Genomic DNA, 26,759 nt, shown 5'->3' with positions numbered 1-26,759 from the left:
GAATAGACAAGGCCTCCAAACTATCCCTTACAATGAGAGTCCCATCATAGTTATTTTTAAAATATTAATAAAAGGAATCTGAATGTTGAGAGGTTCATTGGGCCCTGAGAAGTAATGCAAAACTTCCACCAGCGTTGTAGAGAAAATATGGACTAAATAGATCTTAGACTTACTTTTTCAATTCTTGGACATCATAATCATCTTCTGGAAGTACAGTAATGCTTCGTCCATAACCAGTTCCTCCATGGAGATGAAATTCCAAAAATGCAGCCTGTGCTTGATTTTCACTTAAACTGTTGTGTAACTTTGCATGTATATTTTGAATTGCAATGCAACTTCCAACCTAAATAAAAATAATAAACTTCAATTATTTTGAATTGAATAACAAATCATAGAACTATTATAATGTCGTATTGTTCCAACACATGCTATTTCAATCAATACATTTTGAAGTGTCCACTGATAATGCATGCTGACAAACTCTTGGCTAGTCATGAAATCATACAATTTTTTATTGAAAATTGATCATTTAATATTGAGACATTTAACAGTACAAGAGGCATATCTACCAAAAAGCAAAGAGCCCTAACGCAAGCATGGCCTGATCAGCCAACAGCCTGCAGCCTGGGGCGCCGGGTCGGGGGGAGGGGGGGGGGGGGGGCGCGCAGCAGCGCTGGGTAATAAAAAGATTTATTTATTTTTTTAAAGATTTTTAATTTTTTATTTTTTTCCGTTCAAACCCCGCCCGGCCGCGAAAATGTTTCCTAACGGGGACCGCCTGTGGTGTATGGAGTCCGCCTATGACTCCATACTCGGGCCATAGTATGTTGAAATGGGCTGTCATCTGCCGTCACTGCGGCCGCGGTGTGCTGTTCAGTGTGGTCACGTGAGATGTTAACATCTCACGAGACCACACTAATCAGACACACCGCGCCCGCAGTGAAAGAAAAGGACAAACATCGCCGGACGACGGAGAACAACAGAGGAGCATTTCACAGGAGGCAGGTAAGGTACTTTGACTCAATGGCTGCCCGGGGAGCATTTTGATCAATAATATGGGGGGGAGCAGGAGAGCATTTTGATCTATAATATGGGGGGGGGGAAGCGGGAGAGCATTTTCATCTATAATATGGGGGGGGGAGCAGGAGAGCATTTTGATCTATAATATGGGGGGGGAGCAGGAGAGCATTTTGATCTATAATATGGGGGGGGGGAGCAGGAGAGCATTTTGATCTATAATATGGGGGGGAGCAGGAGAGCATTCTGATCTATAATATGGGGGGGAGCAGGAGAGCATTTTGATCTATAATATGGGGGGGGAGCAAGAGAGCATTTTGATCTATAATATGAGGGGGGAGCAGGAGAGCATTTTGATCTATAATATGGGGGGGGGGAGCAGGAGAGCATTTTGATCTATAATATGGGGGATGAGAACCTGGCATTTTCTCGCACAATGGGGGGGGGGGGCGGACTGGCACTGGCAGCATTGCAGGATTATCATATTTTTAGGCACAAATAATTAATGGCGGGGCAGTGGCACAGATCATAACTGAGGGTGGGATAATAGGCTCAGTGGCTTTACTTATTATTCTCTATGGGTGGGGCAGTGGCACATATCATGACGCAGGGGGGGGTAAGCTGCAGGGGGATAAATATTTTTCTCTATATGGGGCCAGAGGTGCGATCATGACTCGGGGGGGGGGGGGGGGAATAAGCTGCAGGAGGCCTAAAAATTATAAATTGGCCAAGGGCTGGGGGGGGGGTTAATTAACTGACTGTCAGTGGTTGGTAGATGTTAGTATATGATTATAAATAATTTTCATATATTTTATTATCTATATATGCCTGTACTAAGGGGTTGTTTTATTTGGTCATAATGGAGTGTTGTGTTTGAATTATTCTGGGTTTGTTAACATTTTGCATTTTGCACATTTGCAATCTAGGACCCCAAGGTTCCAGAAGCCAACTGACAACAATACTTCAAGAACAAACAAGAGTAAACATCTGGTGGTCTACACTGCAAGATCAGGTAAGAGAGAACAGCGAAATCTGTCTAACAATGAATGTGGATTTTTACTTTAGTGACATTTTAATGTTTTTTTTTTGTAACTAGTGTTGGCCTGATTCATTAATGTAAGGAATTTTAAAAAAAAAATGAAGTTTTCATATGGGGAAAACCATGTTACAATGCAAGGGGTACATATTAGTTTATTATTTTGAAAATAAGTTAAAATACTGGCTGTTTTTTAATGTTACACACAAATACTTGCTAGCTTTATCTTTACACTGAAATTTAAAAGTTAATCGTATGAACATGCCCTACCCTAATAATAAACATGTCCCCAAATTTTAAATTTACCTCCAATGCAACATGGTTCTGGCCAGGTGCAAAGTTACTATCTCTTTGGGCTTTCCTTTCCTTAATGACTTAGGGCTCTGGGTGTTTAATGTATTAATCAATAGTTTAGAACTGTGTGTGTATATATACACATGCATGTGTGTATGTGTATAATGTGTGTGTATATATGTGTGTATATATATATATGTATATATGTGTGTATATATATATATATATATATATATATATATATATATATATATATATATATATAGAGAAGAGAGAGAGAGAGAGGAGAGAGAGAGAGAGAGAGAGAGAGAGAGAGAGAGAGAGAGAGAGAGAGAGAGAGAGAGAGAGAGAGAGAGAGAGAGAGAGAGAGAGAGAGAGAAGAGATTATAATGTATGTATGTGTAGCTATATCTATAGTTGTGTATTGAGTCATATCTGGAGTATTTTCACAGCGCTGTTGTTTCTAGTGGTTTTCTTTGGTATAGTTTATGGAGTAGTATGCAAGGCTTCTGTGAACAGCAGCATTGAAGGATTATCATTTATTGATTGCAATAAGTTTAATAATTCATTTTACAGCATAGGATATAGCTATATCTGATTGTCTTGTACATCTTTGCTCCTGATATACGTAAGTTTGGTAAATTTATGCCTCCCTTAATCCCTTTTTTAGGGATTTTAGTAACAACAAAATGACTGACAAAGATTCCCGTGAACCATTTAAAAAGCCAAGTGGAGCTGAGTTAGAAAAAGAGCAAAGGAGAGAGATGAACGAGAGTGTTCTTTATTGAAAAAGATTCCAAACTTAAATCTTTTTTTTCCGGCGTTCTGCAGGAAAGGTGTGGCTGAAGATTTAAGTATTGGTGATAAATGTGGTGGTGATGCTGTTGCACAGTCAGTACCTTCAACTAGTTCAGCTAGTTATTGTGGTTCCAGCTCCAGTGCACCAAGTGAGTCACTGACACCCATCCCAGTAACTAATATTCAACAAGCAGAAACTGCTCTAAAGCTCTCTGATCCTTCTGATGACCCAGCATTCTGGGTGGTGAGTGATGAACTACAAGATTTTATTGCTCACAATGGAATAAAGCAGAACGATCAGGCAGACTTTTCCAAATCTGAAAGGAAATATTTAAATCAGAAACGATTTTTATCTAAGGCTGCTTTTTCTAAAAAACTAACAAATGGCGAGACTGTTAAGCGACCTTGGCTGGTGTATTCAATATCAACTGGTCATGTATTCTGTGCTCCTTGCAAACTTTATGGAGGCACAACTTTATTAGCTACCAGTGGATTTAATGACTGGAAAAACAGTAATGCTATATCTGACCATGACAATCTTTCTGAACACCGAGAATGTCCTTGCAAAATATGTTGACAGAGGTAAATTTTCCCGAAAGAGTGGACATCCAGTTAAACAATACAACGAAGAAAGTAAGCTATTGGCGCAATGTACTTCTACGTGTTGTTGAAACAGTTCAATTCTTAGCCTCCAGAGGACTACCTTTTTCATGGAGAGAATGAGATTATTGGTTCTTCAAAGAATGGAAATTTTCTGGGTTGTCTTGAATTGATAGCTAAATTTGATTCATTCATGGCTGATCATCTGGCCAGATTGTGAATAAGGGAAGAGGTGTACCTTTTTACTTATCTTCCACAATTGTTGATGAGTTTATTCTGCAACTATCGGAGCAAGTTAAAACCAATATCGTTGCAGAGATACAACAGGCCAAATATTATTCCATAATCGTTGATTCAACACCGGATGTATCGCACACTGGCCAACTAACATTTGTTGTTCGATATGTTTTGCCAGATGGCACCCCAGTTGAACGTTTCATTACATTCATACACAATTGTGGCTCACAAAGGTGAGGAAATGGAAAAAGCAGTTCTGTCTACAATAGAATCACTACACCTTAATTTTGAGTGATTGTCGGGGCCCAAAGTTATGATAATGCCAATAACATATCGGGACCACATAAGGGACTGCAATCTAGAATAAAACAGCTGAATCCTTTAGCAAATTATATTCCTTGTGCTGGACATTCTTTAAACTTGTGGGCTCCGCAGCTGCAGAAAGCAGTAATGAGTCAGTTGCCTTCTTTGCACTACAACAACAGCTCTACAATTTTTTTTTCATCCTCAACTCGACAGATGGGAGATTTTGTTAGCCAAATTCAAAGAAGATTCGATTGTTTTGAAAACACTGTCCAAAACACGTTGGAGTGCCCGTGCTGATGCAAGTAAAACTCTGCATAAATCCTACCATGAAGTCGTTGCCGCATTAAAAGAGATAGGCAATGATGAAGGGCAAGTAAAGGATGTCCGAAATGAAGCTAACCTAATGGTGGAGAAAGTTAAAAGCCTTGAAATGGCAATAAAGATCTGTTTTTGGAACAGTGTCTTGGGGAAGTTTCAAGATGTAAGTGAAAAAATTCAAGGACAGAAGTACAGATTTGGCAAGAGTTGTTGGGTTGTATAATTCATTAGACGCCTTTTTGATCATGCTTCGTGATGAAGAGGAGTTTAAGAGGTTTTGAAATAGAGGCAATACAAATATGGGAGTCAAATGTGTACAACAAAGATGTGAGAAGGAAAAAGAAGCTGAAAGTTCCATTTGACGAAAGTATTGGTGGGAACACAGAATTTGATGGAAGGCAGTCGTTCATTGTAGAGAAATATTATGTCGCAAATAGATGCACTTAAGGTTAATTTGGAGAAAAGGAGAGAAATTTATACAGAGGTACTTAATCTGTTTGGATTTTTATGGCACTTAAGTGATATGCAAAATGACGAAATTCGAGAGAAAGCAAACCAACTCTTACAAATATACAAATCGGATTTGGACAATGTACTTCCTGAGGAGTGTGTCCATTTAGCCTCTTTATGAAAGGTCATAAAAGCGACCATCAAGAAAGTAGTAAACATAGCTCAGAAGCCTCAAGACTCTTGACATTGCTAAAAAAACTGTAATGTAAAATCAATGTTTCAAACGTAGAAATAGTACTGCGCCTCTTTTTAAGTATGGCAGTCACTAACTGTAGTGGAGAACGATCTTTTTCTGCTTTAAAGAGGGTAAAAACTACTTGCGGTCAACTTTACATCAAGAAAAGCTCACAGCTCTTGCCCTGTTATTCATTGAAAGTGACTTCTTGCAGAACTTGGAAGTTTGAGGATATAATAGAAAAGTTTGCCACTTCTAAAGCAAGAAAAGGAGTTTGATGTAAAATGATTCTTCAATTTACAACAATTCTTTGCACTTTTGTACATGAAAAAAGGTTTGTTTAAATTCTTTTATACACTTTTGTAGCCTGTAGCCGTTTTATGTGCTATAGAAAACATTACCTTGTGCGTTATTATTATTATCGTTTACTTGTAATTTGTAGATTTGGAGAGTTTGACTGTTTAATTTATAATTATTTATAATTTTCTACTGTTGCCATTCTTTGATATTTCTAATTTACTGCAAGCAGTAAATATAATTTAAATAAAAATACAATTTGTACCAGCAATCATTATTTGAATGTGTACTAAATCTAGACATAATTGCAAGATTTACAGTTCAAAATGTGCGTTAATTTGGTAAGTGAAAGCTGGTATTTTCACATACAATAGGCACATTTTTGCTCCGAAATGGGTTACAGACAACGACGATAACCCTTTCAGCAGTAAGTTTCACAATTGCATGGAGAAGCATATTTATCTTTTCTGTTATCACCTTTAAAGCATGGCAATAACAGAACAAATTAATTTGAACAAATGCTCACTTTTTTTTTTAAACAGAAACAAGAAACTGAAGCTTTTCATCATTGTCATTTTTCCAGGAGGATCTTCTACAACTCACTGTCCCCTTTGCAAAATCACTCTTTGGGGGCTGATTTATATGGCAGCTATTTTATGGAAACTACTGTGCATTCTACTCTTGGGTTACAAAAATTATGGTATTTTCGGATAATGCAAAGTCTTCTCGAAAAAAAGTAAAATATGATTTGCGTGGGTATTGTACAGATATTGAAAATGCAAAATGTGAGGACTCCAAAATTGTCACAATAAATTTAGCAGTGAAGGGGTTAACGTAAGCTGTCAAAACGTACAGTTGTTCTTATTCCATGACATTTTAAAAAGTTGCTTATAAAAATGAAGTTCCTCAGTCTTCTACATTCCTGGGATAGTGCAGAAGCTCAAGACCTTATACAAATGAATGACACCTTGACTGCCAAAACACAAATGTATTCAAGTGTTGTTGACAAAACGTCTGTGACTGCAGTCATACAAAATGTTGATTCTCATGATGGGATACGCTAAGGAAATATAGTGACTTGATAAAACCCAGAAAAGCACCTTCTTTCCCGCACCCCCATTAATACAATTTCATGCTGTGAAACAAGATTTTCAACCAAACGCCATGTCACGAACACGCTTCAGCTGCCGTGACTTTCGGGTGTTTGCTGTATGAGGTACACGCGATTCCAGCCCGCAGTCTATCTCTACCCATCACACAGGTTATAGACCTACTGAATCGTCCCACACAGCGCTCTCACACCCCAACAATCTTCAGGTTTGCCACCACCTACTGAATACGGGCAATAGGACCCCAATATTCTGTCCCACACTGGCAGACAAGGCTTCTGGCTAGCAAAGCCCACACCAGCAAACAAAGGGTTAACTCTTCACACCTCCAAACTGTTACACAAATGTAACTGCAAGCGCACACTAGGCTTGTTAGTTAAATGTATCAAAAAAAATCACACACCGGCATTCAAAGGGTTAACTTGGTCGAGCTATATTCTTCTTAACAGGCTTATGGATTCGTTAGAGTATCAAGGATGCCACTTATTAAATTTATAGATTTAATATACAAAGGTACAGGGCATTCAAATATAAAAAAATAAATAATAATTTAATAACAATTGACATAAGATACACAAGCAAAGCAGTTTAAAATAAAAGGGGTTACATTCAGTATAACTTACATGAGTTGTATAATCTGTGCCATGGGAAATTGGCTAGGAAGACTGACAATTTGCCCCTTCCCAACACAGGTTTTTTAAGCAAAATGAAATGGGACAGTCTTCACAGGGGCAGTGTTAATGCCAACAGGGGGGCAGGGATGGTCCCTGGGTGTCATTATAGTTTGCTCACAAATATTCCCAAAGTTTTGACCTTTGGGTAATTCTTCACAGATAAATCCCAGAGACCCTGCCCCTTCAATAAACCAGACATAATCTCCCGCAAATTTAAATAACAAACTTGATGAAATCATGATAATGTGACATACCTTTCCCAAAGATATGTGATTATAGCTGTTCCGAAATACCGCCAGTACCTGTCATTCACAACCCTGGTGTGATATCTGCTCCTCAGTATGGAGTGGCACCCAGATTTCGTAAAATAAGAACTATGAAGACATTTTCCATTGAAGCTCATATTTCTATATACCAGTATAGGCCTTCAAATGCTGCCTTTGGCTGCAAGGATGTCAAGCTGTGACCGGCCCCACAAAGTATATTCAGGTGTACAAAAACTAACTTGTGTCAGGATATAGCTCATAGCAAGGGGCCTTTGAAGCTCCTAGAGGTGACACTGCTATCTTCTAACACTGGGATGTACAGAGCCATCAAATACACAGACAACAGACTTTCTGATTTTACACTGTGGTAGCTCAACTTATCAATGGATTCAATTGATATACCCGATTTACACTGCAGTTATGATTTAGGCCTTATTCCTAACAATTATTATTATCCAAAATTGAGATTTTCAGATATGAACCACAGGGAGCAAACATATTGTTCAGTGTTAACCTCACTTTCCACTGCAGCTCTGTTAAAAACTAAAATATTACTTTATTGATCAAGTACAGACAACTGAAGCTCCACCCACATTTTGAGTCATTATCCTGATAGGATCTTAAACAGATTTGATTTACTGCAGGCAATTTGAGTTGCTGTAACATCACTGGCCCTAACCTTGTATTTGAATCCAAAAAACCCACACAGATAATTACTGCACAAGAACTCTACATTATAGATATCTAGTCAAGTATAAAAGCTCCTCTTATGGGGGTGTGGCCTGACTGTCATCTGTGCCGGACGCATGCAGACTGGGCTCCTGCTTATAGACCAGCAATATCTTCCTGGGGCGGCTTCCTGAGAGCCTCATTAAAAAGTTATTAGACCGCATCGGATTCCCCGAGGTCTGGCCCGAGAATAGAGCCTAATTTCACCTGGGCACTGCTATCTACTCGGGCTCCAGGACTGCGGCCTAGCTTCCTAAACACCACCATGTGCAGAGCTACAACATAAGCACCCCAGGGTGGGCGGATCGTTTATCTCCCACTGGACCAGGGACCTCTCTCCCTCGAAACATACCCTGCATTTGGAGACCCAGGGTTCCACCTTCCGCTGTTTGGCCGAGGCTCTCTTTCCTTCTGGGTGATTCTTCCTGCAGCTCAGACCGGAAGTCACGGCTCTCCGCACTTCCGGTGCCCCACGAATACCTCTGAAGTGCTGTTGATCGTCTCCCAGTCTGAAGACCACCTGGCCAAGCAAATTCCACATCACTGAAGATTATGTATGTGTAGGCAGCTGGTGAGGTGCTCCGTGGCTATCACCAGTCAAGATGCCCACATTTGTCCTGCTGCTCTGCGAAAGGTGGTGTCTGATCTGGAGGATCCCTGCAAGTAGCTGGTGTTCTGCCTTTTGAACAGGTCAGTGTCTGCCTAAATCGCTTTTTATGTGACCACCTCTGGCCCAGCTACCTATCACATTTTTTTTTGGTGAGCTGCTGTCACCTTGTGGAAAATAAGGAACAGTGCAAACAACACTCCTGTTCAGTTCATAAACCTGTCCAGTCTCACTATAATCCATTACAAGCGAATGGATCTCGAAGCTTGACGAGATTTTCATCATATAATACGTTGGCCCAGCAGATCCTACAATTATTACTCCGAACCATGTAACTGTAGACCCGGTCTGTGCTCCAGCAGCATGGCCTTCTAGGTAACTTTGTGGGGAGCGTGACTAAAGGTAACTACATCCTTCACTCCATGCATGTAACCTACGGCTGATCGCTTCAACTTACCTATGGTGCTGAGCCTCCTCGTGGCCAAGGACAGGAAAAGTACTGTCAAGCGGGGTTCCACAAAAACGGTTGATACACCCCAACGTTCTGATCTCAGACAGTTTCTCAGGTGTCCCCCACCTTCCGCTGCCACAGTCAACTCACCAGTGGCCTCTTACCCTCACTCCACAGCCTCCGACATCTCCTCTCAGACTGAAATGGCGACCTCAAACTCAACCTCAATTTGGCCAAGATCCGAGTACCATTCTGCAACTTACTAAGTTGCTTCCCACAAAGGACGAACTCCCAACGAGAAAAAAAATAAATTCAAATCACTGAGTCTAGACTTCATGAAGTGATTCGTAAGGAAGTTGCCCATCTCCAAGCGGACTTTTCACAACTCGCCTCGAGGATTACCATTGTGGAGGCACACAGGAGGAATCAGAAGATCATCAGGATAGATTTCAGGAAGCGCTGGAGAGACAAGTTCAGGAAGCGCTGGAGAGACAAGCTCAGGAGCTCCATTTACTCCAGACTAGAGTGGACGATCTTGACAACAGGGGTCGCAGAAATAATTTACGGATCCGGGGCATCCCGGAAAACATCTCACTCCCGAAACTGGTCCCATTCCTGACTAAAATCTTTAACGAAATTCTAGCTCAGGACCAATCCACACTCATCCCTTTTGACAGAGCACACAGGGCCCTGAAACCATGGGGAGCTCAATTAGATCAACCAAGAGATGTTGTCTGTCACCTCCATTGTCACCTCCATTATTACACCCAGAAAGAGGCAATTATTCAAAAGGTAAGAATTCTTGATGGAATTGATTATAATGGACATAAAATTCAAATCTTTCAGGACCTCTCTTGGCATACTCTCCAAACTTAGACATATACTTAAGCCTTTAACCGATACCCTCCGCAATAAGCATTAAATATAGATGGATCTTTCCTTTCGGCTTTCAGGCTACCTTAAATGGCCAAACCGAATCGGTACGAGTTCTCTCAGATATGGCCCTCTTCTGCTCAGCCCTGGAAATCCAAACCATCCAGCTTCCGGAATGGCATTTTTGCTAGAATTCACCGCCCGCCAACGGAGAGGTGACAGAAAGCCGTCAATCAGAGACCTGCATCCAAGCGTAGACAGACTCCTCCTAGAGACCCAGACACCTGAATAAAGCACTTGGCTTTTCTTCAACCTGGGTCACCAAGTTTTCCGGACCCTCGCCTGGGTCTGGCTCTCAAGGCTCTCTTATTAATACTGTCATTATATTATGTTGTTGTGGTTTGTTGCCCTTTTGTTCTTCTCTCTACAGGCTCTCTGGTTCATCCATAAGACCGTTTCTACCAGACCCAAAGTCATTGAACTGTGTTGAATCGATTGTCTTTGATGTCCCTGAATGACTATTTATCCAACTAAGGTCTTCCAATGGTTGCTCGTATTAGACAAAGTCCTTGCCCTCCCCTCCACAGGTGGACTACATTAGTCAACTTTGGGTCCATCCAAAAGTTCCGCTAATACCCACCTTAATTCATATTTCGTTTTTAGGAGCCACTGTTGGGGGCGATTGCTCCGTTGTGTTCTCATTATCTTACCTGTTTTTGTTATACTCAGCCAAGATTGATTTGCAGGCTAATCTTCTAGTTACTTCTTTAATATTTTTGTGTCAGTGGTTGCCTTGGTCGCTCTCCCCCGGCAACCCCCACCGCAGTGTGTTTTTCTACTCTTTTCCAGAAGAGGAGAGGGGTCCTCTCCCCTCCCCTCTGTCTGGAGCGGTGAATATTATGTTCTTTTTACATTGTATGTAAGATTGCTGTTCTTTCTCTCTGTCTTTCCTCTACATCTCTCCTTTCTTTTCTTTTACCTGCTCTACCCACCCCCATCACCCCCGAAGCCTCCCTGGTTAAGAAATAGTTATCGTGTTCTGTATAATGGTGCACACATTTCTTACCCAATCATATGACTAGCACCATTAAAGTTGTCTAGGTGGATGCCAAGGGCTTGAACCTCCCGGAGAAATGTTTACATGCTCTGCGTGAATTTCATGGAGAAGGCGCTGATGTGGTTTTCGTTCAGGAGACACACTTTAACGTTGGTTCTTCCCCGGTCTTCCGAAATCGCCACTATTCTACTACCTGCCCTAACAACAATAGCGCTGGTAAAACTCTTGGCGTGGCTATTCTATTCTCGAATAGACACCCTCTCACCATATTACAGAAAACTAGACTGATTGAAGGTAGAGCCCTCTTAGTTAAATGTAGATATATGATACCATCTATAACTTTGTTAACCTCTATTCTTCAAACCAGGGGCAGCCAGCTTTTCTGGCTTCAGTCCTGGAGAAGGTTGGGGACATGGTGGAAGGAGTTCTGGAGGTGGGGGTGATCTCAATTGGGCTCTACACCCAGAATGAGATTCTTCTAGCGGAGCCTCTAGATTGTGCAGAGCTCTACATGCGAAGGTAAGGCACACCTTGCACAGTTCTAAGCTGGTCGACACGTGGAGACAACACCCTACAGTTAGGAACTACACATTCTTTTCCCACCCACAGAGTCTACTCACGCATCGACTATTTCCTTCTTTCACACAGGCACCTTCATTTAGCTTACTCCACATCCATAGGCCAGGCGATCTGAACTGATCATGCTTCCATATTCCTTACTCTGCACCTGGCCCAATCTAGTTTAAAAAGCTGCTCATGGAAACTTAATGAACCCCTCCTACAAGATCCATATTGCAGATCCCTAGACGATTACGAAGAATTTAACTCCACCTTGGAGGTCTCAGTGGTGACAATCTGGAAGGATCATAAATTTGTTCTTTGTGGGGAAACTAATTTAATTGGGCTCCTATATGAAAAAAGAAAGGGAAGCCCTTAAAACTCAGTTTCTCCAAAAAATTATAGAGCTGGACTCTTGGAATTGACGGAAGCTAAGTCAGTCCTAAACAAAATCTTATATGATAGAATAAAATTAAGACTATCGCAAATGCCGTAACCAATATTTTCAATGGGGCAATAAGCACGGTTCGATGCTAGCGAAGGCCATTAGATCACAAAGAGCCAAATCTTACATTGCGGGGATTAAAAATGACAGAGGTTTGGGTTTTCAGGTTACGTCAGAAATAGCGTACTCATTCCACTCCTACTATTCAGGCCTCTATAACATTTCAGAGAAAGCTCCTTGGACTGACTTTTAAGACAAGTTCCCTCAGACATCTGCCTATCTTCAGGAGGTCGGGTTCCCCACTCTTTCGGACACAGATATTCCACTACCGGAGAAACCTTTTACACATGAAGCAACTAATCCCCCTGCTGGTGTCAGCCTTCAATGGGGCTCGGAAGATGTCCCGTTTTCCTCACAATCTTTAGAGGCTCATATTACTGTGATACCCAAAGATGGCAAAGACCCATCCCAGTGCTCAAGCTACCCCCCGATTTCCTTACTTAATGTCGATATTAAGCTTTATGCAAAACTTACTGCCAATCGATTGAAGATTCTTCTGCCGGTTCTGATTCATACTGACCAGGTTGGATTTGTTCCCGGTCGTGAGCTCAGGGACAATACGACTAAGGTCATCGACTTGATTCACGCGGCTTTGTCCTCGAGCCTTGCTTTTATCCACGGATGTGGAAAAGACATTTTTGATCATATCGATTGCTCATTTTTACGGTGTATGCCTGCTCATTTGGGTCTAGGTCCTCTGGCGCTTCACAGAATTTTGGCCCTATACCGCTCGCCTTCAGCTCGCATTAAGATTAACAAGACGCTTTCGGACCTGGAATGGATTGGCAATGGCACCAGACAGGGCAGCCCACTCTCACTCCTTATTTTCGTGCTGTGTATGGAATCGCTGGCTAGGTCCAATAGAGCAAACCCTGACATTTCAGGATTAAAGGTGGGGGGGGACTGGAGGGAGTAGAATACAAATTAGCTCTATTTGCGGATGACCTTCTAGTCACAGTAACGAATCCGATTATTTCAATTCCAAATTTAGTCAAGGAGTTCCAGCGTTTTGGCTCTTTGTCAAATTTTAAGATCAATTACTCAAAATCAGTGACTCTTAACATTTCAGTGCCTTCTCTTGTAGCTGAGGGTATCCAACAAGTGTTTCCTTTCCAATGGCATCCCCATCATATTAAGTATTTAGGCATGCTGATCTCTAGTAACCAGTTACATCTCTTTGACCTTAATTTCGGCCCTCTATCATCACGGCTCCGATCAGACCTGAGAGAGTGGCGGGGTAAGACCTTTTCATGGATAGGTTGGGTCAACATAATAAAGATGAATATCCTTCCGTGGGTTCTCTATCTCTTACAGACCCTCCCAAAACATATACTAGACAAATGGTTCTCTGACTTCAGCGAGTGGTGAGGGACTTTGTGTGGGCCTGGAAAAGACCCCGTTTCAAACATGAAGCACTATACCGACGTAGACATTTGGGGGGCCTACAACCCCACACTTTCCCTCTTACCACAATGCATTTCTGCTGGGGAGGATCGCGGAATGGACGGCCTGTAGTGGCGAGAAACAGTGGAATAATATAGAAGGTGCGAGCTTGCCCTCTGCAGCCCCGGTTCACCCTGTGGTTGAACAAACTACCTGCTATTAAACATCCTATAATTGGTCCTACCATTTCAAGGTGGACAAGACTCAGAAAATGAACTCATATTCCCTCACCCATATCTCCTTTCTCTCCCATCTTTGATAATCCGCTGTTTCCGCCAGGGGAGGGGTTCGGTCCATTTAAATCCTGGGTCCAAGCAGGGGTTACACGTGTCGGACAGCTAATTGACTCCACAGGTGTGTCATCTTTCGCTGTAATTCAAGCTGTGTGGGATCTACCGAACTCAGAAATCTGGAGATTTCTCCAAATTAAACATGTTTTGACTTCAGGTCTTCCCCGTAAGGATGTCTCCAGGGATCTTACGACATACAAATCGTTATGTCAAGCCTCCAACTGCCCTCCTCATCTTTTGTTATTTACACCCTCCTTATTGAGAATTTGTATAACTCTCTACCCAGTTTAACAAGAGATTGGGAAATCCGTCAGTCAGCGGATTGAATAAACATCTTTGAATCCACACATGCATGCTCCACTAGTGTAGCCGTTTTGGAAACACACTATAAAGTTATTTCGAGATGGTGTAAATGTTCGATCCAGTTAGCTAAAATGTTCCCAGGATTTTCAAATGTCTGCTGGAGATGCCAGGAAGCTCCGGGAACTCCCCTTCATATCTGGTGGGACTGTACTGTACATAAACCCTTTTGGATTCAGGTCATAGCAGTCTTTTCAGATATATTAGGAGATGAAGTCCCTGATAACCCATCCCTTTGGTTATTGAACAAAACCAACTGGCGTATCCCTGGTGGATCGCCGGGTCCCCCCCCCCTCCCTTTTCTTCTTTTTCGTGGTCATCCCCCCCTTGTTACTTATGGGTTTTTTTTTTGTTTTCTATGGTTAAAATGTATCTCCGATATCTTTTGTAGAAACATGTACGCATTCAGCTGGCTTGATTTGAAAATGTGCTCAACTGTGTACCAAATCATATAACTCAATAAAGAGATATTACACTAAAAGCTCCAGTTATTTAATTTATATTACTCAGCAATACATATATTTATAACCAATACATCAATTAAATAACTTTTTCTAGATACACATGTATATGCAGTGTTAAGAAGAAACGCCGCCAAAAACTGTATAATATCATATATAATATTATATACACGTACGTACACACACACACACACCATATACACATACATACAAAAAGGATTGGCCAGAATGGGAAAACTTTGGTGTGAAAACAGAGTAGCCATGTTTTTTGTTATACAATGTGGACAACCCTCTTAGATGTGATCTCAGCAGTGTGTGTGAACGGACAATTTAGTTGATTCTAAACTAAAAGGTTTGGCTATAACAGACACATTAATGGAACATATATTGGACCCAAAAACATTTTCCTCACACAAAATATTTGGATGTAGTTTTTTTTTTTTTAAGATTTCAGTTATGAAATGCAAATGATGATTTAAAGTATATATGTGTCAGCATGCTCAAAATGCAGTTGACTAAGCATAAAAAGCTTTATTTTCAATTACATTCAAATATAATCTGTATTTAACCATGGGAAATACAAAATAGTAGATCAATTCAATGCATTAAGCCACAATGGGGCAGCATTACCTCACTTGTCTCAGGGATGGAGTTTAAAAAAAAAAAAAAAAAGTAATGAATACAACATATATATATATATATATATATATATATATATCACATATATACACACACACACCACACACATAAGTGGCCATATTTTAAAATAGATAAGAGCATGTTACTTGTTGCTACACTGAGCACGTATTAAATTATAATAAGACTCACAGCAGCTTATCAGTTACATACTGCACTGCAACAAATTATAGGAACATTAGCAAAAGGTAAAAAACAAGCACTAATGTCTGGATTATGTATGGCCTTAATTGTGTTAATATTGCTTTTAAATTGTTTATTATAAGATGTTCTAGTACAAAATAATAACACAAAAGTTCACAATTAAAATTCTGGATATGAAAACAATTTAAACTAAACAAAACTATGTGTCATAGTTATTCCTGTTATAAAAAAAGTAAAAAATGTTATGACTTATGAATATTAGATAACATTTTGAATAAAATAAATGATGTTCACATATTTGTCTCTCCTGTTTGTCTAATCTGTCATCTGTAAAATTACTATGGCTACCATGCATAAGACTATTCCTGCAGCAAATATTTAGAAGCTTCCTTCAGCTCTCTGTCTGGCAGCTCAGCTGTGCATTCACTTACCACACCAATCCAACTAATCATCCTGCAATTTATGAATGGTGCTATTGTCTTTATAAACCTCTTTCGGTCTTCATACCAATGCTGGCGATAGTCCTGTTTGAACCATTGTGCCTTTGTATCGTGACCTGATTCTGTCTTTCTGTATCTGTCCCAGCCTGTTTAAAAGGATTCTGCTGTCCTGGCCACTCCTGACCTTTTGTTTTGTTAAACTGATCTGCACCTATATATCTATCTGCACTGACCTCTGGCTGGTATGAACTCTGCATTAACCCTTGCCTGTCTGATTGTCAGTTTGCAATACCACCCCATTTAGTTACGCACAACCAGCTATTGTGTGCTGTCCACTCCACCTGGCAAATGCCAATCTGATTCTCAGTTTACTTCACAATACCATTAAGGTTACTCACTACCTCATAATGTTCTGTCCACTCCTCGAGGAAATTGTAAATCAACAACTACTACTATCCGAGTACTGGTGGCAACCGAGTACAGTGGAACATATCTAGTTTCCCGGAAAGGGGGCTGTTAAAGGCGAACATCTCGAGAGGCGATTCTAGTAGTTGAGGAATAGATACACCTTGCCTTTAGCTAAGATAAATAAAATTACATACACACACACACACATTATATATATATATATATATATATATATATATATATATATATATATATATATACACATATATATATACACTGCAAGTAGTTTTAAATTGTACCAAGAAGTAGGCTAAAAAGGAGACTTAAGGGTATCATTTGCAGGGGCGGATCCAGACTATTGCTATACCCCGGGCGATTTAGGCCCCGCCCCCTTTCTCATTTCTACGGCTGCACAGTATGTGCAGGTCCACTCGGCAGTGACAGTGTGCTGCCCCGCTGCTCTGATTGTGTTTAAAACACAATCAGAGCAGCCGGGCAGCACACTGTCACTGCTGAACAGACCTGCACAGTGTGCAGCCGCCGGCAGCAAGCCCCTGCTAGGGGGGGGCGATCGCCCCGATCGCCCCCCCTGGATCCGCCAATGATCATTTGTATGTGGGGCCAGTGTGTGGAAATGGTAACCACGTCTCAAAAATTTATGCTAAATTTTTCTTTATTGGTAATAGTTTCTACCCAATCCATACAGAAAAGAGAAGAAATTTGGCTTGTCAGTGCACCATCCAAGGCAAATTGCCTATCTTTATCTCATTTCTTGCAATTACTTATTAATGTAACTCATTACTTGGAAATACATAAACAGTGGTATTACTATGTCTGGAAAGTGGGTAGTCAACTGATTTAAAAGATATGGATTAAGTGTATTGACGTCTAAGAATTGATAACGTTGGCATAGACCATGGGTGATCGAATTGTGTATCCCAGACGACTGCCCTTTTTTTAAATCTGGACTAGAAACAAACAGGACAAAAAGGAAATAAGGTGGAGAGAATTTTAATTTTAAATGTATCTGTCTTCACGCCCTGCACACGAAATATATTAGAGGATTATCTCTAACAATAATCCAGAAATATACAGGATTGGTATGTAATAAGACTATTAGATGTATATTTGAACTACGGTTATATATGTGTTTGTGCCTCTTATCCAGTCTATGGCATATCTGTAATTTTCAGCTAGATTGTATTCTTTAATGTTTGGTAGGTTAATCCTTCTAGGAGTGGAAGGTAGTTGTAATCTAAGCAATGATATTCTTGGGCGCATGTTAGCCCATATAATTTTTTATAAAAACCTTTTTTTTAAATTTTAAGATCAAATTTACGACTGTAAAGTATGACTGGAAGCATCTGAACACGTTATAATAAATGGAGGAATCTTAATAAGATGACACCTTCCCAAAAAAAAGATATAAGAAGGTTTGTCCAGGAGTGAAATTCTAATATTGTTCTATTAATTAACTTTGGAATGTTTTCAACATATAGTTTTGAAAGATGAGATACGAGATGAGGTACGTTTAAACCAAAATGTGTCCCTCTAATCCATTTATAAATGGGAAAACATCCCTCCAACCACGCTTCGCTTCTGGAAAGAGATCAATGCCTCCGCCTTATTAGCATTTACTAGAAATCTTGAAATGGCTTTATATTCTGTTACTTTCTGTAATAAGGGGTACGGCTACCCTCAAGTTATGCAAATTTAGCAGAATATCATCTGCAAAAGCAGAAATCTTAAACTCAATCGTGCCTCTTTTTATTCCCTGCTAGTTAGCTATTTTGTCTACATGTCTTAAAAGTGGATCCAAAGCTATATTAAAGAGCAGAGGCGATAAAAGGCATCCCTATCTAGTGCCCCTACTCAGAGAGAAGGTTGGTGTATTTCTATTGTTAAAGGTCATAAAAGCCTAAGGATGATTATGTAACTTTCTGAAAATATGTGTTTGAATGCTTTATCTGCATCCACTTATCAGAATGGTAGTTTTTTCTTTATGTTGGTGTGTTTGAATAATTGCAGCAATTAAGTGTCTTTTATAGTGCATGGAGTGCCTGCCTTTGGTGAATCCTGTTTCTGTGACTGTGATGCTCCAGGGACTGATCAGGTAAACAGGAGGCACAATATTGAAAAGGCCGCTGTTTGTAACACTTGTAGTGCACCAAGTCACACCCTGACGCTTTTTGTCATAGAGACTTCATCAGAAGGAGCGATTCCCTCTGATGATATCTCGAAAATAAAACATGCCAGAGTGTGGCTTAGTGCACTACAAGTTTTACAAGCAGTGATCTTCTTGGTGAAGTGTCTCTAGTTTACCTGATCGGTCTCTAGAGGATCACATTGATTTGATAATCAAGTACAGTATATTGTTCAGGTATGCATCTAGTTTGTTTTTAATTAAAGCTGCTGAATGAAAGGTTGTTTTACACTAAGGAACACACTTTTTTCTCAGTTTTCCTTTCAACAGAACCCACCCATTTTTTTTAATTAATATTCCCGAATTAAGAAAGTTGCTACCATTTAAACTGCCTCATACTGGAAATAAGACATACTAATGCAGTTCTGACACAGTCATCTGCAAGAGAATCCAGACAAAACCTTAATTCTGGGAATTTACATAAAACCTCCCTTCTTGTAACTGTGACTAAATGCTGTCAGATAAGTGTTTTTGAATACTGCAAAGTAAAATGGGATTAACAAGCTCGTTCACCAGCAAACCAATGGAAACTGGAGAGGCTGAATACCTATAACACAAGATCATACCTTCTTGTACAGTGTATGGGTTTTCATACAAGGTATTCAGCTTTTTCAGTGAAAGTTTGTCAGTAAATAAACGAATATGACTGGGAACTTAGAAACCTACTTTAAATTTTGGGGAACATGGAGATACCCATTAATAAATTTTTGTAAGTATGGTTTGTTATTCTAGAAGTGTAAAATAAATACTGCATGTTGCTTAAAAAGTGGTAAACCTAAAAAAAACTTCACAATAAGCTGATCCTTAATTAAGCTATGCATATATAAATAAATAAACATAACCTCTAAAATTAACTTTTAACTGGGGCACAAATAATCTGAATGCAATTGCAATGTTGTTTCTTTTCTTCTGAATATTTAGCACATGCAGAAACAGAATCTCAAAATTACTCGGCTGTAAACAAACAAGTGCTCTTTGTTAAATAGTTAATATTTTGGGATGTTTCTTTTTAGTTCCTGCAGATATTAAGAGATTATGTTTACTGAAGCTAAACTGAAGATTTTTATATCAGGATGCAAGCTAGTTAAATTAGTAAAACTGATAGAGCTTGCAGCCCACAGATATATAGAACTCCTCAATTTGAAATTACCGTATATACTCGAGTATAAGTCGACCCGAATATAAGCCAAGGCACCTAATTTTACCACAAAAAACTGGGAAAACTTATTGACTCGAGTATAAGCCTAGGGTGGGAAATGCAGCAGCTACTGGTAAATTTCATTGTATTTTGTAACGAGGGTGAAACCCAAACTTTGCAGTTATTCCTGAGCTAGTGTGAAATGTTCCATCAGGAATCTTTACAATTGGATGGAAAGAGCACTTGTGATCTTTCATAACATACAGTAGCTTTGTACATACCGGTAGTTTACTACATTCCAGACCAGTCAATATTCATTGTTGAACTCCATTTACTGTAGCCCTCAGCCAGTGTCTAATCTTCCTTGTCATTGTAATATTATTTTATTATGATGGCTCCATTATCAGGCTGAATTCATGGACATGGTTATCTACTTTGCTCCTCACTTATCATGGTTTTGGTAACGCTCTATGACACAGAAATACACATTTATCTCTCCCTGTTCATCTTCTTATAAGTGATTTATATAAACTTTTGAATAGGACTGCACTGCTATATTCGTTTTGTTTTTGTATTTTTTTTGTATTTATTTTTTTTCAGACACTTTGGGCAAATAAGTATTAACTGACTAGAGTTTGGTGAGAAAAAAATCAACTTACAAGAGTTTGGTAATGTAATTGTTAAACCGCTAATGTGGCGCCTCACTAGGTATGCAGCCAATTATATATCAATGGAGATCCACTAACCTCCAGCATGAACACATACAGCAAAACTGTCAGGCGCCGCTCGGCGGCCGCCCGCCCATCCATACAAGAACGTCTGGTTGCCTAGCAACCAGACGCGTCATTTCCCCTTCCTCCCGGCCGACCAGCCAGACCCAGAAGCGTCTCCGTTGCTAGGCAACGGGACGCTGCAGATAGAGAGCGCTCGGCGCTGCCCTATGACTAGCGCTACGGCGCTACAGCTATTACAGCACCACTAGTGCTGAGGGCATTGGTTAGCAGCCCTATTTAAGTGCCTCTGACCTCACCTCCTGTGCAAGAGTTTCAGGTCCTTTCCTGTCCTCCAGCGTTCCAGTGTTCCTGTGTCTATCTGTTTCCTGACCCTTGTCTTCCTCCAGTTTATTGCCGTTTGCCTGTGACCATTGTGACCCGGATTGTCTTGACTACCCCTTTGGATCTCCCTTTGTACCTCGCTGTCAGATCGTTATCGACCCGGCTTGACTCACACCCCGTTTGAATCCTCCTTGTGTACCTGCATTACCCGCATCATTGCTGAACCCGCCTGTCTGATATCCCTCTCGTGCTTCGCTATCTGACTCGTGGAAGGGCCGCGACCTGCGTGTTTCCTGCAGCCAAGTCCATACCTCCTTGCGGGGGTCCCTGGTGAACACCAGGGGCACGTTAGACTCCGCGCCTTCCTCCGAGTAGTGCCAACGATAGCAGGTACGCTAGACTAGTCGTGACAAAAACAAGTTTGATACATACATATGGCGCTGCCTGTACGCCCACTCGGTGTAGAGTTGTATGTGGACATATGCAATAGATCCCTCCGGACAAGTTTCTAGACTATACAATCATCAAACATATGAGGAAATAATAGTGTAGTATGTCCAACAAAGATGATTGTCAATCAAGCTTCCAAATAACGCCCGTGCATGAATAATCTACTGAACACCCGTGTCTTCACTCTGTGTATAAACCCCATAGGGTATATGCTTACTAAAACGTACATGACAAAACGCCCTTAGCAGGAATGGTAGATGTAGATTCAACTCCCGCCATCATATGGACATTTCCCACTCAAGAAGAAAAGATAAAAAGAGATCTAGCGCATTATCTTTTTAATAAAATATACAAGAGCCGGCAAACATGGGATTTATACCAGATATCAGCGTAAGTAAAGCAAGGTAAGTGTGGACAACCAATCTCCTCACCACAGCCTGTCACGTCTGCACTCGTTAGAATCCTCAGTCCCTGTCTCAAGATGAAAATAATTGTGTGCAATGATGTATTTTTCAGGGGGCGTGGTATTGACTGGAGCCAGGTTGCCCCCCTCTCTCCCTGAATGTCTGTAAGGCTGTCTGTGTAGTTCCGCAGTTCATGCATTGCAAGTGCCGAGCTTCCTGTCTGTGGAACGCACATGCGTTCCACTGCGGAACTAACAGCAAGCACCAAACTCTTGTGAGTTGATTTTTTTTTCCACCAAACTCTTTTCAGTTAATATTTTCCTTCTCTTTCTCTTCAGCCCTTAAGCGGGCTGAAGCTATGGAGGCAGGCACCACCCTCCTTACAGCCGTGCATTGTGGTCTTGAAGCATCACTCGAGTATAAGCCGAGGGGGGCTTTTTCAGCACAAAAAATGTGCTGAAAAACTCGGCTTATACTCGAGTATATACGGTAACAAGGTCCGTTTTAAAAACCACTAGGATGATGCCGCATTGGAGTGCTGCAATGCTACGTTTTTTCCAACTAGAAAGGAAGCCTTCTCATAAGTGCTCAATTGTTTCTGTGCTAACAAGTTGCAGAAAAGTAGAAAACGCTCATCTCAGTTCAGGAAACGTTGCATGCATTGTCTGCAGAGTTTAATTCCACCCATTTGAAATCAGAGGAGCGCTGATTTGTCACTAGGGAAGCAATTCATTGCTTATGAATGCTGTGAATTCCTAGCTGAAAAAGCACTTCTCTGTGGCACTATGCCACAATGAGGGGGCGGTCACACCTTGGGTCATGCTTAGGATTTATGAAGCGCTAAGCTGCACTGTACTCTCCTCCCTTCCAAACACCTTCATTGCCATGCGACCTGCTCTGTCATACAGAGCAGCAGTGAACAGAAAATTTCCCAAATTCTCCATCCGCGAGACAAAATTGTCCCTATGGGAATGACAGTACAGAGCATTCAAATCAGGACTGTCGCGCGTTTATTGGGACGGTTACAAGCTATGCCCTACTTAACCTTTACAATATGATTAAGCCTTTTTGTGTCCGGGTCCAGTGTTCTGTCCGCCACACAACGTTAATTCACTAGCACAGAGTGTAAAATAGTTGTTTAAATGAGAGTTGCAGTGAAGGTAAAACAGCACTGGCGCCGCTGCATTCAGTGAAGAATGTGTTTTTAAACATAGTGAATGAGTGTATTTAACATATGTGCGCTGTGGCATGAAACGTCAGAGGGTTAAGTACTGGCGCTGGGTGTGTAAATGTATTTATTTTCATATTGTTCATTTTTTGATTTATGAAGTAATATGCCATGTTTCAGGAAACATGTTTTTGTAAGAAAGGAAGAAAGGAAATCCCATCCGGTTACACCTTCATAGGCCGTATTAGCCAGTGCAGTGTGTATCTGTTTTAAGTGTGGTTTGCGACAAGTGTGTATTCAGATTTATATAGCAAAGAGTTACACAAGGGTTGAACAGGAACATTCTACCTGGAAACACAGCTACAGGAGGATAACATCCAACACTTTGTTTTGAGTTCCAGTTATCCTTCACTTCATGCACCTACTTTGTACATGGTGTGGACACTCCCTGCTGAATGATTTCAAAATCGTGCCTCTTATAGCTGCTTTTTGAGTATAATTTGTATTGTTTATATTTGCTGCAGTGTGTTTTTCTCATGATTGGGAGAGAAAGTGAGTTCCAGAGGAGCGGAGTAGCACAAGAGAATTCTTGGCGGCAGGAGAGAAGCTAATGATTGAAGAGTAGAGGCAGCAGTGATTGGCAGAACAGAAAGGGGGAAGAAATATGAGGCTGGAGATGTTGGGTGGGCTCGGTATTGTAAAGGAAGTCTGTGTGCGAATGGCAGAGAGGAGAGGCAGATGCAGAGCAGCGTGAAAAAATAAATAAGAGGAGTAGCAAAATTAAGAATGTATTTGAGTTGGGAGAGGCAGGAGGAAGGAAGGCCAGAGAGAAGGAGGTTACAGTAGTCCAGATGAGAGATGACAAAGGAGTGGATTCGACTTTTACCTGCCTCCAGCTTCTGAAAAAGTCTGATCCTGGGGCGGTTTCAAAAGTGGAAGTGACATGCTTGGGAAAGTGATTGAATGTGCGCAGTGAAAGGAAGGCAGTGAACTTGTGGGACTGAGAAAATGGTAATGTTGTTGACGGATATAGAGAGGAGAGCGGGAAGACGACAAGTTCAGTTCATGACAATTTGCGCCCACCTCCTCAAATGATCCCGCTCCTCCAGTACTTTCCCCTCCTTCTTTAAACATGGTTTCAAATCCCCATGCTCCAAAATTCATTCCTTGACCCTGTCTCCCTCTAATTACTGCCCTATCTCTTTCCTTCCCTTTGCCTCCAAACTTCAAGCAAACTGTTTACAATCGTCTCACCTCCTTCCTCTTCTCTCACTCTGTCCTTGATCCATATCAATCTAGCTTTTGCTCCCTTCACTCCACCAAAACCGCCCTCATTAAAGCCACTAACAACCTTCTCTCCGCTAAATTTAAAGTGCTCTTCTCCCTTTTCATCTTTCTTGACCACTCTGCTTCCTTCAATACCATTGCCCACCCTATCTTTTTGCAAACTATATATAATCTATAGGCCTCCGTAACACACACACTTCTCCTGGTTTTCCTCTTACCTTACCTAGCTCAATCCCTTCTTCCCTTACTTATCAGAGCTCCCCAAGGATCCATTCTTGGCCACCTGCTTTTCTACACCTACACATAATCCTTTTGTGATCTCATCAGCTCCTGTACCATCTGTATAATGATGACACCCAAATCTATCTATGCTCCCTGACCTCTCCCTTTCCTTCATTTCTTGTGTCACTTTTTTTTCTCCCAATGCCCTGTCTGCCAGTTGGTACTCTGGCTCCCTGTGTCCTAAGAATTAAAATTAAACTCCTTAATTATCTTATTTTCAAAATGTCTCTGAAATGTGGAACGTATGGTTGCCAGTTACGTAGACACAGGCTCAAAGCATGATAGGTGGGTGCGGAAAAGACTGCCACATTCATTAGCTGTGTATTCAGGTTGCTGGGTTGATTGGGCAACCCACTTGTAGCTGATCTACTTAAGCAATGTGATCACACTGCAACTAATCACTAGAGAGGACTCAACTCTGCTGAGGCCTACGCTCATCCGTTTCCTAGACTTCTTTCTAAATACTGATCACAGCTTCTTCGACTGTTGCCTGGACTTCTGCCTGCCTCTGCTTTAGTTGGACCACTGCCTATATTTTGACTCCTGGTTGACCTTAGACATTTTGGTATTCTACCTATCCTGTTCTCAGCTCGATATTATACCCTGCATTGCCAGCTGAGCCACCTGGCTACATGTGAAGGAGTTGGACGCCCTTTTAAACTACTGTCTTGTGCCTAGGGCAGCCATGGAACTTCTACTGAATCTGGACAGGACAGTCTCCCCACGGTCTTACTCCATTTACAGTACATATTAGACCTATGAATGCATGTTTTAGCTAAACTGGAGAAATAGAAATCTCCCTATTTTACAAAAAGACGGTGCATAACAGTTATGAATAACGTAGAGAAGAATGCATACACAGTACGGAGGGAAGGCACAGAAATTGGCCTAAATAAAAGCATAGAGAATAGATGTATGAGGGACTGCAAAGGAAAACAGAAAGATCACACACTTTCCAAAGCATAGTATTATGTGATAATACTGCATTCAAATATTTACAATAGTTAAGCTCAAAATGTAAATACAACATACATTTTTAAAATACCACAGCTTATTTTAAAATGACATTTCAAAGTCTGGTTTACCTTGAGCGATTTTGCTACTACCACATGGTTATCATACACCAAAATGTCTATGGTTATGCTCTGTAGCCGATTGATAGAAGCCCTGTCTCCTTCAAGGGCATCATCTTCGACACAAACTTTCCATGTTAAGGAAGCACATTTGGTACCATCCCATACCTGAAAGAAAAGGAGGTCATTAAAACCATTCACGCCTTCAGCATAATTCCTAATAACTATCAAAATACATACAAGACATTGATTTCTAAACTAAAATAAATATTTCTAATTACAGGTATGTGTTTACTCAACTTTATCGCTCTGAAATAAACTGTTCAATACAGTATTTTATACAAAATATACAGATTACAAATGTTGTGCTACATCATAGTTGCTAGTGGTTATAAGCTATTGTAATAATGGACAGTAAAACTTTTTAAAAATAAGCTACATTATTTTGATTATATAGAACATTTGCTATAAACGTATCTATTCCATACAATTACAAGTATCACATATCTTCGGCTATGTACATAGTGGCAGTTGCAATGGATTTTTTTATTGCATGTTAAAACGAAACCAAAATTATAATAATAAACAAAACAAAAACACACATTAAGTTTATATATGCATATTCACTGTGTTAAACCTACATTTATTTAATGCGTCTGTGACACAAAAGGAAGTTATTTTGTTCAAGCCACTGCACCATTGGTAAGTTTAACTGCATGGAACCACATCAAACGCACAAAACAAAAAAATTAACCATACGAAAAATAAAAAAAGCAAGTGTATATGATCTTATTTGGTGTAATGATTTCTAATTTTAAATCTGCATCTTAAAATGTAGAATTTGAATGCAATTGTATACGTGGGCTAAAGGTTTACCAAAGTCTAATGTATTTTTAGCCAAATTAAAGTCTAAAGAAGATAAAAAAGGTGAAATCTTACATGTATATATAAATATCACACACACAGCTATATCTGTGACATCCGCTGAGGCCGCTAATCTGAGTGAAGTGTTATACAGTCAGTGTATGTAATATTATATT

At 40.5% G+C, this 26,759-nt stretch overlaps 1 protein-coding gene across 1 annotated transcript in view; it reads right to left on the bottom strand.

The window, feature by feature from the left end:
• Positions 1-26,759, bottom strand: part of POT1 (protection of telomeres 1) — a 71,231-nt gene that overhangs the window by 29,248 nt on the left and 15,224 nt on the right. The window contains exons 5-6 of the mRNA XM_075208926.1: positions 25,732-25,887; positions 174-343 (exon numbers count right to left, since the gene is read on the bottom strand). Coding sequence (XP_075065027.1) covers positions 174-343; positions 25,732-25,887 — 326 coding nt within the window. The remainder of the gene's footprint in view (positions 1-173; positions 344-25,731; positions 25,888-26,759) is intronic.

The sequence above is a fragment of the Mixophyes fleayi genome, chromosome 4, assembly GCF_038048845.1.
Source record: "Mixophyes fleayi isolate aMixFle1 chromosome 4, aMixFle1.hap1, whole genome shotgun sequence".
In the NCBI taxonomy this organism is placed as follows: Eukaryota; Metazoa; Chordata; class Amphibia; order Anura; family Limnodynastidae; genus Mixophyes; species Mixophyes fleayi.
The sequence above is the reverse complement of the archived record's forward strand: the minus strand, read 5'-3'. Positions and strand labels throughout refer to the sequence as shown.